The sequence below is a fragment of the Cyprinodon tularosa genome, unplaced genomic scaffold (genome assembly GCF_016077235.1).
Source record: "Cyprinodon tularosa strain WSP-4 unplaced genomic scaffold, ASM1607723v1 ctg623, whole genome shotgun sequence".
In the NCBI taxonomy this organism is placed as follows: Eukaryota; Metazoa; Chordata; class Actinopteri; order Cyprinodontiformes; family Cyprinodontidae; genus Cyprinodon; species Cyprinodon tularosa.
This window is the reverse complement of record NW_024039367.1, coordinates 215495-228822: the sequence shown is the minus strand read 5'-3', so window position 1 is coordinate 228822 and position 13328 is coordinate 215495. Positions and strand designations below refer to the sequence as shown.

At 38.1% G+C, this 13328-nt stretch overlaps 1 protein-coding gene across 1 annotated transcript in view; it reads right to left on the bottom strand.

The window, feature by feature from the left end:
* Positions 1–523: 523 nt before the first annotated feature.
* The window catches only part of LOC119798443 (amyloid beta (A4) precursor protein-binding, family B, member 1 interacting protein), a 34832-nt gene continuing 22027 nt past the window's right edge, over positions 524–13328 (bottom strand). The window contains exons 7-15 of the mRNA XM_038307928.1: positions 11795–11916; positions 9593–9667; positions 9367–9510; positions 8063–8173; positions 2602–2700; positions 2401–2527; positions 2174–2304; positions 1640–1645; positions 524–1476 (exon numbers count right to left, since the gene is read on the bottom strand). Of these exons, the coding sequence (XP_038163856.1) occupies positions 958–1476; positions 1640–1645; positions 2174–2304; positions 2401–2527; positions 2602–2700; positions 8063–8173; positions 9367–9510; positions 9593–9667; positions 11795–11916 (1334 nt within the window). The 3' untranslated portion in view covers positions 524–957. The remainder of the gene's footprint in view (positions 1477–1639; positions 1646–2173; positions 2305–2400; positions 2528–2601; positions 2701–8062; positions 8174–9366; positions 9511–9592; positions 9668–11794; positions 11917–13328) is intronic.

Genomic DNA, 13328 nt, shown 5'->3' with positions numbered 1-13328 from the left:
GATATATTGGCATGTTTTACTTGATCATTTTTTACCCAAAAAGCCTCATTTGCAAACGTTACACAGCTTACACAGTTTGTGTGTTAAATACTGTGCTAAGTTGTAATGGATGTAAAAAGTTTGGGGGACAGGTAGGGATTACTTTTTCCTTCACTGAAAAAATCGAGAGATTAGCAGAAGAAATTGCTGATTGGGAGCACGGCGGGACATAACATTAAAATCGTGAGTCTGATGAGTAAATAGGAAGAGTTGGCAAGTATGCACCTTAAAGTTCTTTATGGTCCAGTTTACTGATGTAATAAGTGCTGTGGGGCCATTTGACTGATAGCTGCTTGCAACTTTTCGCTTGAAGCATTTATTTTGCTCCACTAAGTCATACTCTGCTATTTAAAATACGTGGATTTCTTCCCAAAAATATCTGTTCGTTAGATTAATGCTGTGATTTCATCTGGACACTTTCACAGCTTCACCCGGATTTCATTGTTATGGAAAAACACAGTGGAAAACAATTTTTTTTCATCAATTTTTTAATTTATTTTTAATTTATTAACGTTTTTGCAGCAAATCATTGGATGCATTTCTTGCCTTTGCAAAATAATGTAAAAGCAGGGAACTGTCAACACCAAAACAAACATTGCAAAGTTTGTAAAACACACTTGTTTCAAAGAGTCCAAAGCCTTTGGCCGTGACTGTAACAATATAACCTCTCATGTCTCTCTTTAATATTTACAGTGCTGTAATTCAAACTTATATACATGTCTTTACATAAGAGTGTCTGTAAAGCGTGTTACAGCTTTAAGATTACACTGGTCTCTATTAAAACACACAGGGAGCCTTTATAGATTTACTTCAAATGATTATTAAGATAATGTTCAGGAAAAGTACAGTGAATGGATGATTCTCTCCAGAGACGGTTATATGGAATAAAGGATTTTATTTCCCCGTTTTCTGCTGAAGCTAATTATCAGTACGCTTCTTCATAGCTGACATCAGTTCTGACATGAAGTCCCCACCGCCTCCTCCTCCACCGCCTCCTCCTGTCAGCGTTGGTGTAGTCCTCTTTGGAGGAGCTGGAGGCATTTTTCTGGGCTGTGCAGCAGCTCGTGGAGTCGCAACTGGAGGAGGAGGTGGAGGTGGTGGAGGAGCTCCTGGTGCTAAAACCACCGGGTCAGGTGGAGGCGGTGGTAGAAATTCTGGTTCAGGGGATGGATGAGGAAGGGATCGGGTAGCATTTCCCCCAAAACTAGCTGGATGTGAAGGAGGAGGAGGAGGCATTGAACTGTAGCCGGTAGGAGGAGGAGGTGGAGGAAGGAAGCCTGGAGGATCCTCAGAGTTGTCCATGGGTGGAGGCGGAGGAGGAGGAGGGAGGCTGTCCATGGAAGGAGGGGGTGGAGGGAAGTTGTTGGACCTCTGCTGATGTGGCGAGGGCTTGGAGGTCAGCGACGGTGGAGGAGGAGGTGGGAGATTAGCAGTGTCCTGAAAAACACAACAAAATGAACAAAGAATATAAGCAGTAGTGGGGACATACTGTCAATAATAGAAGGACATTTTGTGTAATTCTGGGAACAGTCACTGGGATGCACTTCAACCTCAATGTGGGGAATTTTACTACTGGAAGCCTAATTTAAGCTGCAAATACTGGAGGCTCTGTTGAGTACTCTGCACCTGCAGCTTATTGGAAAAGCGCTCGTTCCATCCTCCCCTGTCCACTGCAGCAGGAGTGAGTCCTTTGCCAATTATTTGCATCATGCCTGTTATGCTTCAAAATCTAATTTTGACCCTCAAACACCAGTACAGAAATAAAAAAAGGACCCAAATCTTTGTCTGTAGAATGTTCCAGCACCCTAAACACTGACATACCCCCCCCTTATTCATGTATGTTTTCTGTAATCAAAGATTGTCAAAATGTCGGGTACTCTTATTAAATCTTAATTAATTAGCTCTTCAATATCAGCCTTTAAAAATCTTCTAATGCTAAATTCATGTTTTTTCCAAACAACATTTCTGGGTTTTCTGATATTTTAGCCAATCTTGACAATATTTTCACAATATAAAAAAAAAAAAAAAAAAAAAAAAAAAAGAAGAAAGATAATAGGCTGGAAGGATGGACAGAAGAATGGAACAAAGAAAAACCACAAGCAATAAAAAAAAATTGGATGAATGAATGAAGAGCATCTGGAAGAACAGAGGACATTGTTTGATTTAAAAAGAAAAGTCTTAAAGTTTCATTTTGAAGGTTTACCAGATGAGGAGGTCCTGCTTGTGGTTTTGGAGCGTGGCCGTTTGCTTGAGTTGCTGTTTTGGCTGCAGGAGACAAAAAATGCGAAACAGTTTCAGAACCAGAACAGGATTGAACTAATATCCCAGGTGAATAAAGCAGAGGATCGTGAGCCGTCCTACCTTTGATAGTTGGTGTCGGTGTCGACGGGCCAGAGCTGGATGGAGTGCTGCGGTTTGTCCATATAGCAGAGCTAACAGCAGCCTTCCTCTCTGCTGTTTTGAAGTTCTCGTACAGGGATGCACCGTACTGAAAAAAAGGGAGGAATCATTGTGGTAAAACATCTGAATCTTAAATTAATATATGTGTTCTTCAAATATTACCTTAGCGATCCTAATCCCGGTCACCCACAGGTTCATGGTCCAAGCGTCATCACAGCAGAGATATTTGATGTACTGAGACTCTTTCTGGATCTGAGGATGCTGCACAGACAAATCCACATTATAGTTGTTGAGTCGACCATAGACTATTCTGCATACCAAAACTTTCTAGAATTAAAGTGTTCAGTGGCTAAAAGCTTGATGCAAACATCATCAATAAGAGAGTGGCCCCAAACACAGCAGGAGGTCGAAAATAGAATGCCTGAAGAAAAGATTAAACTGGCTGCAGTGGCCTAGTCAAAGTCTGGATTTAGATGCTGTTTTTGGACTCAAAACAGAGAAGTACAAAAAGAAAAGTCAATAAACCAACAATCTGCAGCAATGTTTAAGAAGAGCTTCAGGTAACTACTAAAGTAGGTTGTACGGGAAAAAAAGGGTCGGACTCAATTTTTTTTTTGCACAGACCTTTTAAATGATGACTTATTTCCCTTTGGTAAACACTGAAGAGGTTGATGTAAAAGGTAAATATATGCTTTAGAACCTGCTATATACCAGCTCTGTTTAGAGATGCTGGTTTACTGAACTTTACCTCAGAATTTCTGCATTATTTCAATAAAAAAGTTAATGTTCTTCAGTCTGAAATATTGAGACTCCACCGGAAGCACTCCTCTCTCTCTGACCACCTCCTTTTGATTAGCTCACACTCAACAAACGGAAACCCTTGTGTCCTTGTGTTGAAAGAAATTTAAAAATGCATGAAGGTTTCTGAGTGGGGGACCACATGAGAGCAATATGGGGCTAGATGCACGGACCTCGAAGTGATTTTGAACTGATCTTCTTTCCCTGACAGACCAGCACACATTTAACACAGAGGATCAGGCGAGTATAAAGCAGCCCTGTTCAAACATGAGAACAAAACCAGGAGTCATGGTCTGTTTGCATCTGTGCTGGAGGACCCCTTCAGGTTGACAATAACCATGCAGTCTGTTTTTCCCCAGAAGAGGAAGTCAAATTTCCCTGTAATGGTTCATCAAGGGGGTGGTTCTATAACCCCCTTTTAGCAGCCTCTATACACACCAGCTGTGATGAAGCTTGACTGTTCTGCTGATGTTTTTCTAGGCGTTGCGGGTTTTTGCGATTTATCTGAACACACCCTTATTCACTACACAGTCAGCTAAAGTTAGCTCCACTAGTTACGTATTCATTTCATCTGAGCTGTTGGCGATGATGCATCCTTTCCCCTTGATCTTGAATCTGAACTGATCTTAAACTTGTAAGATATTTAAATTTAAACTATGATAACTCATAGATAACCCAACAAATATTGTTACTACTGGTTGCAGCAGCACAATAAACATTAAAGGATCAAGATAAATCCAACATTTTTTTAAAATGACACTTTCAGTGATCAAAAAGTTAAGAAATATTTTTTCTCCAGAGATTTTAAAAGAGAGACAGGCCCACAGCATCATAGATTCCCTCCATACTAGTTGCTTTTCCTCTTATTTACTCTTTTTGGATGTTTTTTTTGCTGAAATGCTCAATCTTAGAGTGTTTTCACACCTGAGGTTTTGACGTCGGTTTGAAACAAACTCTAGTTAGTTACCTCCTTTGGTGTGGCTTGTTCGTGTAGATGTGAAGATAACAGTCAAACTAGATCTTTATATGGTTCCAAATAAACTCTTGAGTGGTTTGCTTATGATGTAAACGCGTTCCATTCTCGATTTAACTCAGCTACCATGTGTTTGCTGCAGGCCTAAGATAAATGCCTCCCACTAGCTAGATATGTGCTTAATTGTGGGATACATTAGCATTAGCAAGCTTATAAAATATAGCTGGGCTTCTTTTTTGTAAATTAAAAAGGCCTATACAACTTTTAAGTTGTCTTCTCAAAACCAATGTGATATACTTGGATAATTTCGCCTGAACATTCTCTATGTTTTCTACTAGCTCAGAACAGGAATTTCCGTTTTTCCACTAATGCCCTGGACTCAACACAGAATAAATGTTTACATCTGATTGGAAGTGCAGTGATCAATTGAGGGCGGTCCATCTGAATGATGCTGTGCAGCTTGAGAAAACAATTCAAGAATGAAACAAGATTTCTCCAGCACATTCAAAGCACACAGGTAAGACACATACAGTGCTGCTTGAAAGTTTGTGAACTAGTTGAGTAGTTTAGATTTTTCTTTATTTTTACCATGATTTTCTTATTTTTTCATCACCAGTTTTTGTATATGAAATGTCAGGTTTATGTTCATCAATTCCATTCATTTGTTTTTTTAGGAAAATGTGGGAGTTGAAAGCAAACTAAATGAAAAACGGAATCAGAGCATCTGCAAAAGTAAATGAACCACAGCTGCACTGATAAAGACAATCAGGTAAAAGACTCAGGTGAAGCACATGTTAGTGCTTGAGTAATCAATTAAGCAGACCAATCAAATGAGACATTCTTGGGAAAAGTTTGGAGGTGCACTGGTTAAAAGGGAGACGAAACCAAACAAACTACTGTTGTGTCAAGGCATAAAGACCAGATCAACAATGCCGAGAGGAAGGGAGACATCTGAGGACGTCAGGAAGAAGGTGGTGACAGCCCATCAGACTGGGGAAAGCTATAAGACCATCTCCAAAAGATTCCAGCTTCATCCATCCACTGTAAGACAAATCATTTACAAATGGAGGGCACTAGGCATCACTACAACTCTGCCCAGATGTGGACGGCCGTCAAAACTTTCACAAAGAAGCACCAGAAAAATAATGATGCAGGTAAAGGCCAACCCACGCATCACCTCCAGAGAATTGCAGACCTCTCTGTCAGCGTCTGGGATAAATGTACATGCGTCTACAATCAGGCGAAATATCAATAGACATGGCATTCATGGGAGAGTTGCTAGAAGGAAGCCTCTGCTCTCAAGAAAGAACAAAGCTGCACGTTTAAAGTTTGCCAGAGAACACTTGGACAAACCAGAGGCTTTCTGGAAGTCCATTCTCTGGACGGATGAGTCCAAAATTGAATTATTTGGCCACAATCACAGGCGCCATGTTTGGAGAAAAGTAAACACTGAATTTAAAGAGAAGAACCTCCTCCCAACAGTGAAGCACGGTGGTGGAAATGTGAAAGTCTGGGCCTGCTTTTCTGCCTCTGGACCTGGACGACTCCATATTATCCAGGGAACCGTCAATTCCCAGGGCTATCAACAAATTCTTGATCAGAATCTCTTGCCATCAGTCAGGGAGTTGAAGCTGGGACGGAAATGGATTATGCAACAAGACAATGACCCAAAGCATTCCAGCAAAAGTACCAAAGAATGGCTTAAGAGAAAGAAGATTTGCACTCTGGATTGGCCCAGTCAAAGTCCAGACCTCAATCCCATAGAAATGCTGTGGCAAGATCTGAAACGAGCAGTACATGCCAGATGTCCCTCCAACATCTCTCAACTGGCAGAGTTCTGTAAGGAGGAGTGGACAAAAATCCCAAAAAGCAGATGTGAGACACTTGTTTGTGGTTACAGAAGACGTTTAGTTGAAGTAATGGCTGCAAAAGGCGGTGCCACAAGGTACTAACTGAAAGAGTTCACATACTTTTGCACTTGGCATTTTTTCTGTCTTTGACAGATAAAATACTTTTGTTGAATAAATAATAAAAAGATGCATCTTTTTTGTCTTTGTGTTCCTTATCTGGAAGGTCCGCATTACAATTTGAGCTTTGGATGTTCATTTTACATGATTTTTATAATTTTTCTTTAGAAAACAATGGCCATGTTTGGATGGTTCACAAACTTTCAAGCAGCACTGTATGTTCCCTGATGAGAGGCCTTTGAAAAAAGATGTAGAAAAATCTAAATCTTTAACCCTTTATAGGGCAAGTTACCGTTTTTGATCACCTGCATACCCCTTACAAATGGAGTCCCCACCATCCCTCAGTGAGGTCCAGAAGCACAAGATCTATATCCAGACATTCTGTAAAGATGCTGCTACATGGCTGTGCATCTTATTTTAGCATTTGATCAATTTGATGAACCCTTGAATGATATATTACCTTCTGTAAATTCAAGTCAAAAAAGTCGAGAAAAAAAGGTAAAAAGCTAATTGAAAAGTTAAAAAGTAAAGTTAAAAAGTTAACAAGCCGAGTTAACAATTATATTTAGGTTTATAAACTAAAAAATGTAACTGCCAGTATCAGCATAATGCCTCTAAAGTTATGTTGTACCAAAAAATAATGTGTTTCTTTCACTCTCAGAATGTTTTTCATGAATTTCTTATAGAAGCACTTTATTATTGTTATTATTATTATTTTTACTGTTATTTTTCTTAATAAATTGGGGCAAGTTGGCATTTCTTGTTATTACATTGACATTCATTTTTGCCATCAAAATATCCATATTTTTTGAATGTTACAAAGGTAATAAGGTCTTGTCCTGGATTTCAATAACACTATTGGCTTGAAATTTGGATTTTAAAAGCATTTTAAGGAGTTCCCTACAAAGAGGAAAATTTTGATTAAAACACTAGGATGTCTAGATAAAACTTATATTTCTGATACAATATCAGCACCTATCAAACATACTTTTATTCTGCATTTCTGCAAGGCTTGAACGAGGGATATTTTTTAAATGGAGAACAATAATCAACTACAATAGGTCAGAGAACAACTAACTCATGTATTATTAACCAGCTGGTTACATACACAGAAACAGATAGAAATGCAGAGTTCCTATCAGCTTACTTATATCGATTTTTGGGTCATATCTGACTAATTTCTGATATCAGATTAGGAAATCCCAATAGAAATCAAGGTATTTGTCTTTTTACTAGCCATGTTTCTTATCTTCCAGTGTTATCGGTGAGTTAGTCAAAAGCCGACTTTGCTGGACAGATTTCATTAGCTTGGCTTGAGGAAGCTTTTTATGGGAATTAGAGACCAGATCCTGATTTTACTTAAACCTTTTGATATAAACTTTAACTGTTTAAAGAAAATCTAACTTTTGTTGCTCTTGTGTACTTTCAACTTGACGTTTTTTGCCCATGTGGTAAAGGTTTGGACATCACTGATCTGCAATGGTCTGGTGGTTCCCAGATTAGATAGGGGAAAAGAAAGAAAGCTGACTTTCACATCCCTTTAGCTGTTACCAAAAATTCCTCTAACTCCTCCTTCAATGCATGTCAGCATGTTTCTGTCTATCCTGAGTCAATATTCACTGATGCTATTTTTTCTATAAACTGTTTAGAAGCATTTGGGTATTGATAAAAATAATAACAGGCAAATAAATAAGGAACTATTTTACAAAAGATTTCAGCTAAACTCGATGAAAATGTCTCCTTTCACTTCTTCAAATTCAAATATCTTCAACATCTGTGTTTCTCCATAAGCTAACAGCTGCACAGCCTGACCTATAAAAATCATCCTTTCATCAAAAACCTCCAAATAATGGAACAGCGTCTTGCTCGTTCAAAATTAACTTACCTTTAGAACGAAGCAAAAGTCGGTCGGGGCCTTGTATCTGTTTTTGACGTCCTTTCCGTAGTAAACATTTACGTTGTCAAACTGGACATAGCAGACGAGATCCCGGGACGACTAAAAAAAGACAAAGCGAGGGTTTAAGGGAAATTAGACGTCCTCATTTTCAGCAGATTTTATATTTAACTGAATGCCATTTTAACTCCTCCAAAAGTACTGTAATACCAAGGGATGTGTTCAGACTTGTGGTAAAGTGCTAGGAGATTACGATCAATTATTCTAAATCTTTTTACACATAAATTATGATGTGTATTTTGCACAATTCTTGTAATTTTAATTCAGTGTCAGCATTCACTCTCTGTTGGTAGGAAATCAGCATCTAACATCTTTACATGCCCATCACTTTTAAATCTGTCTTGCAAATTCTTTCAGATTTAGACCTCTTGTCCATAACCCTCTTTAAGCAATCCCATAGACTTTCTGTCGTATCTAATTAGGGGCTTTGACTAGGCCATTACAGAATTTAAAATTTACTCTCATGGAGTCTTTGAGTCTTTTCTATGTTTGTTTTTTTTAAGAATTCGACCTAGAACCCTAAAGGTTTTGGAGCAGTCTCTAGTCTTTTAAACTTTGTCAAAATTCAAATTTCAGTAAAGGACCATCAGACCATGGTGCCACCAACACAATGTTTTAGAAGGAAATGGTGATGCTTTTCATGTTTTTCTGAATAGGGGTCAAATTAGAATTTGAAATTTTAGCCAAAAGTGAAACATTAACTCCATCTGATCCCATTAGGTTTTCATCATTATAGCCAGATTTGGGCGCTTTCTTTGGAAGAAAGTTATTAATTTATTTGAAAAAAGAAAATAAAGGAGAAAGATTTTCGATATACATAGATTATAAGTAATTATAGTAATTATAATCTAATAACTGAGAGGGAGAACTTGAATATTTTCTCTCTTCTCTTCGCTCCTGCTCTGAATCCTGAGTGCCAACCTTTTAAACTCTTTTGAACTTTTATTGTAGGTGCAGATCTATCTAAATAGGATGCTACTTCTTTGTTTTACATTTAGTCCAACATATCTATGTTAAATGTTCTTAATAAATCTTAAATACATTTTTGACAATCCACTGTTCCATTCAGCGTAGCATATAAGAAGCTGCTTGCTAGAGCTTGATCATGTATATTCTTAAGTCCATTCAGAACCACTGAAAGGTGGCTAAATTTGAGGGGGGAAAAAAACTACAACAGAAAAAAAAAAAAAAAACAATAGATGACAGCAAGTGACGGTGAATCATGATCCATTTACCTTAGTTTTTCCTTTGGGGACGTAATAAATTCCTGAGGCTCGTAGCTGAAAGAGCCGCTGCTTCCAAGACTTCTTCCCATCTTCTTTCAGGAACAGCACCCCTTCCAGGTCGGGAACAATGATAGATGAACCACAGAAGTTCTCCTGCACAAACAAAAACAGATTACAAAGAGAACACAGGAAAGGAAACAATGCTTCACTAAAGCACTTGAAATTTTTCATTTACCTGTACCAATAATTCCTTGTCTTTGTCTTTCATATCCTTGAGTGTTTTCTTATCCTTTTTCCAAAGATAAAAGTTCTGCAAGTGATGAAAGATTTGGATTATTGCTATTTTCATTGTCACAGCTTGTGGTTAGTCTTTAGAGCTGACTATCTTAGCCTGTTGACTGCTACTTTTCTAAAATAAGATATTGTGTAGAGATTTTTACTACCGTACATACAATAACAAAACGAACAAATCTGCAAATCCTCTTCAAGCTACTATAATTTGATGCCTTTGTTGAAGCAAAGTAGCAATTAGTTCTGCACAGAAACACATTTGTCTGCAGCCTGTAAAGATATAGTGGAGGATTTTCGTGACTTTTTGAAAAGTCCTGCCTTATTGCATGCCCGCCTTCTCCACTTATAGCTCATACATGCTTACTTTCCAAAAGAAGATTTGCAATTTTTACAGAATTTTATCACTTTATATAAACATATCACAAGAAAGAGCCAAAACAATTATGAGGACCACTTATCTTGATGATCCAACCGGAAAAATAACATCCTCCACTATACCTTTAATAGTACTAATAGTCAAACTGTTGGAGTTTAATTCCTAATTGAATGGTCCAGGTAGGATTTAACAGATTTCAGAATATTTATCTAGATTAGAAGTTTATCAATTAGTCAAGTAATCCAGTTCTTAACTAAGAAAACCAGTCCCTGATTATAACCCTACTGCCACCATGCTTTAATGCTGGTATGTTTTTCCACTGAAATGCCGTTAGTTTGAGCCTGCTAGATTTCTCTGCTGCCTCACACCAAACCAAAAGAATGATTAACAACCTCTTGCAGCACTTGACATGCTGAGGGGGTAATGCATTCAATTAAATCAGGTTTGCTGGAGCAGAGACACATCTAAAACATGGATTGTGGGCCTCAAGGACCATGGTTAAGATATAGTGTATTAGATGTTGATCTGGGCTCTTTAATCTCCTGGAAGAGTCATTTGATGCATTCTTAGAAATATTAAGGTAACTCCTTCTCAGTTTGTGGATAATAGCCTACCTGTGCCTCACTGGAGCCCAAATGCTTTAGAGATGGCTTTGTGACACTTACCAGACTGATCTATGTCATTTATCCATTTTTTTCTCATCTTTTTTCACATCTAGCCAACAATGTGTTAATTTTTGAGACTTTTTAAATTTAGGTTCTACAATTCAGGCCAATATCAGGCCTAGTTGTAACATAACAGACTGTTCATTCAGGATTTCACAGCAGCCTTTTTTAAAACACAAAATCAGATTTGTCTGGAAAGCTGTTTTCTCTTTGCAAATAAAAAGATTTTTTTTAACTCAGATTTTGTGACCAAATACAACATTTGTTTGATAATCTAAAGCATTCCAGTTTGGGACAACAAACCAGTAGACATAAGCCATGGTATAAAAGATTTGTGTGTTTATTAGGTGTTGGTCTGAGGCATCAAGCAAATAGTGCATAGGTAGCAGGATTGCCATGAAAAGATGGCAGGAGCAAAGAAGACGGTGCAGAAATGTCAGGGAAAAACCTAAACGCTGATGGAAGTTCCCCAAATTCCCTGTAATCCTTCTACATGCTAATGTTTCGTGTTAGTTGTAAGGGGTTTAACTAACCCTGCCAAGGCAGCATGCTAAATTACATTTAGGAATTGGCTTATAGCTCAACATCTTGGACTCTAAATATCTCCATAAATTGTATCTTTACTTTTCATGTCATTATCAGTGCCTTATTTTATTTATTTTTTTTATCAAATACAGATCTCTCAGACTGTCCATAAAAGAAAATACATTTTACTATCCACTCGTTCATTGCAGCAGACTCCCAAGGAAAAAGCTTTGGATATAGTTGTCAAAAGGTAAACATGTAAATGAACAGAGATGTTCTGTCTTTTGTTGGAGCCAGTGATAGAGTGCTTCGGTCTTATTTCAGCCAGGCTATTTGTCTCTGCCAACAGACTGAATCCATTAAACTCTCTGAGATTGTTAAGTGGCCCATTATAACAGCAAACATGCCAAGATCTCATTGGCTGCAAACTGTTGTGTCTGATAGATTGCAGCTATGAAAAAAAAATGTCTGCCTAAATTGAGGTAACCTATCACACAAATATCCAGTAATTATATGATATCATGCTGCTTGCTCCAAATAGCTGGATCTGGTCTGTTTTAAAACTAAAAACTTGACCAACCTGTGGGTTTTTAAAAACCTCAAATTTATCTTTTCTCTCCTGGAAGAGGACTTTGTTTTCGCTGTCCCTTGTCCATGCAAGGAGCGGCTCCACCAGGTTCTCATGGTCCTCAAACGTCCGTTCTGTCAGAAGAGAAGCAAACTTAGGAATCAAAAGAGTATGATCATATCATCTGCATATGGGTAGAAGTTCTATAGCATTACAAGGATTATTGACTTATTAGCATTAAGTCAAGTTGAGTGCCTGTCTCTAACCTTTTTAAGACCAGATAACAAGAGGTGTGTTGTAAGCCATTGCCCTATTTATGGTACACAAAGCTCGGGTTAGCATGTGGAAATTAAATTTAAATTGACACAAGAATTAAGTCACATTTGATCTTGCTCAGCTTAGTCCTATAATTATTGAGTTACACGTAATATTTAATCTAATTCATTGCCGTAAAATACAATCCCTTTGCCTTAAAATTTGTTCAACAGCTTCTCAAATAAGTACTATGAATAAGTAATATCAGCATAGATGTTTTTTAAGCGCTACTGATGTGTTTTTTTTTCAAGCTAATATAAGTGTTGCCTTAATTGTGGGTGAAACTTAATTAGGATAACTATTTATTATTAAATTGTCTTAAGATAAACCAAAATACTTCATCGACACTAAATAGAAAAACTATTTACTAAAGTGTATTTCTATACTATCCTACTGCACTTCATCAGTTATGCATTTAAATCACCCCCCACACACACACTCCCACACCCCAAATCAGGAGATAGAGATGTTTAAAAACAGAACCAAAACCACAAAGGGAGAAGAGTTTAGAGGAACTTACTTATTGAAGTAAAACTGTAATTTTGTATAGGAATCTAAAAACCTACAAAACAAATGCTTTCCCCTAAAGTAGGACTATTGCTTTGCTCTTAGCTACAGCTAAGGCCCAAACTATGCAAAATGAAGTTATAGCTAAGCTGCAGCCAAGTTAAAGCTATATATGCAAGGATGAAAACAAGCTAAAAGTAAACCACAGCCCAATACAGCTAAGATCTGCTTGGATAAAGTTCAACTTCAACAGTGAGCTAGGCTTACTTTTAGCAGCAGCCATTGCTCATCTTATTTGCTATAACCTAGAAACTATATTAGCCAGGCATTGTATTAAAGGGGTCATAGAATGCAAAACCGAGTTTACATTGTCATAGATGAATACCAATAGTTTAGTGGATGAAATGAACATACAGAGAGGTTCAAACCCCATCTACACCTCCTTTATCTGCAAATCTCACAATTCTAAACTTCCACCGTAAAACGGGCGAATCCAAACGAAGCACCAAATTGACGTAAACTTGGGGATGGTGCCTTATTTGGTTCTGACCTGTACTTTTGTCATGCCCCGAAACTGGGGGGTTCGGGGTATGAAGTGTCAACTGCTGGGCCGCTGAGTGGACCTGACCTCAGCATAGAGCCATGAGCCGCCCGTCCTCAGCTGGAGGAGGAGGGGCTGGACGCCGGTAAGGCAGGATGGGGGGAAGCATGGGGCGGCAGGTGT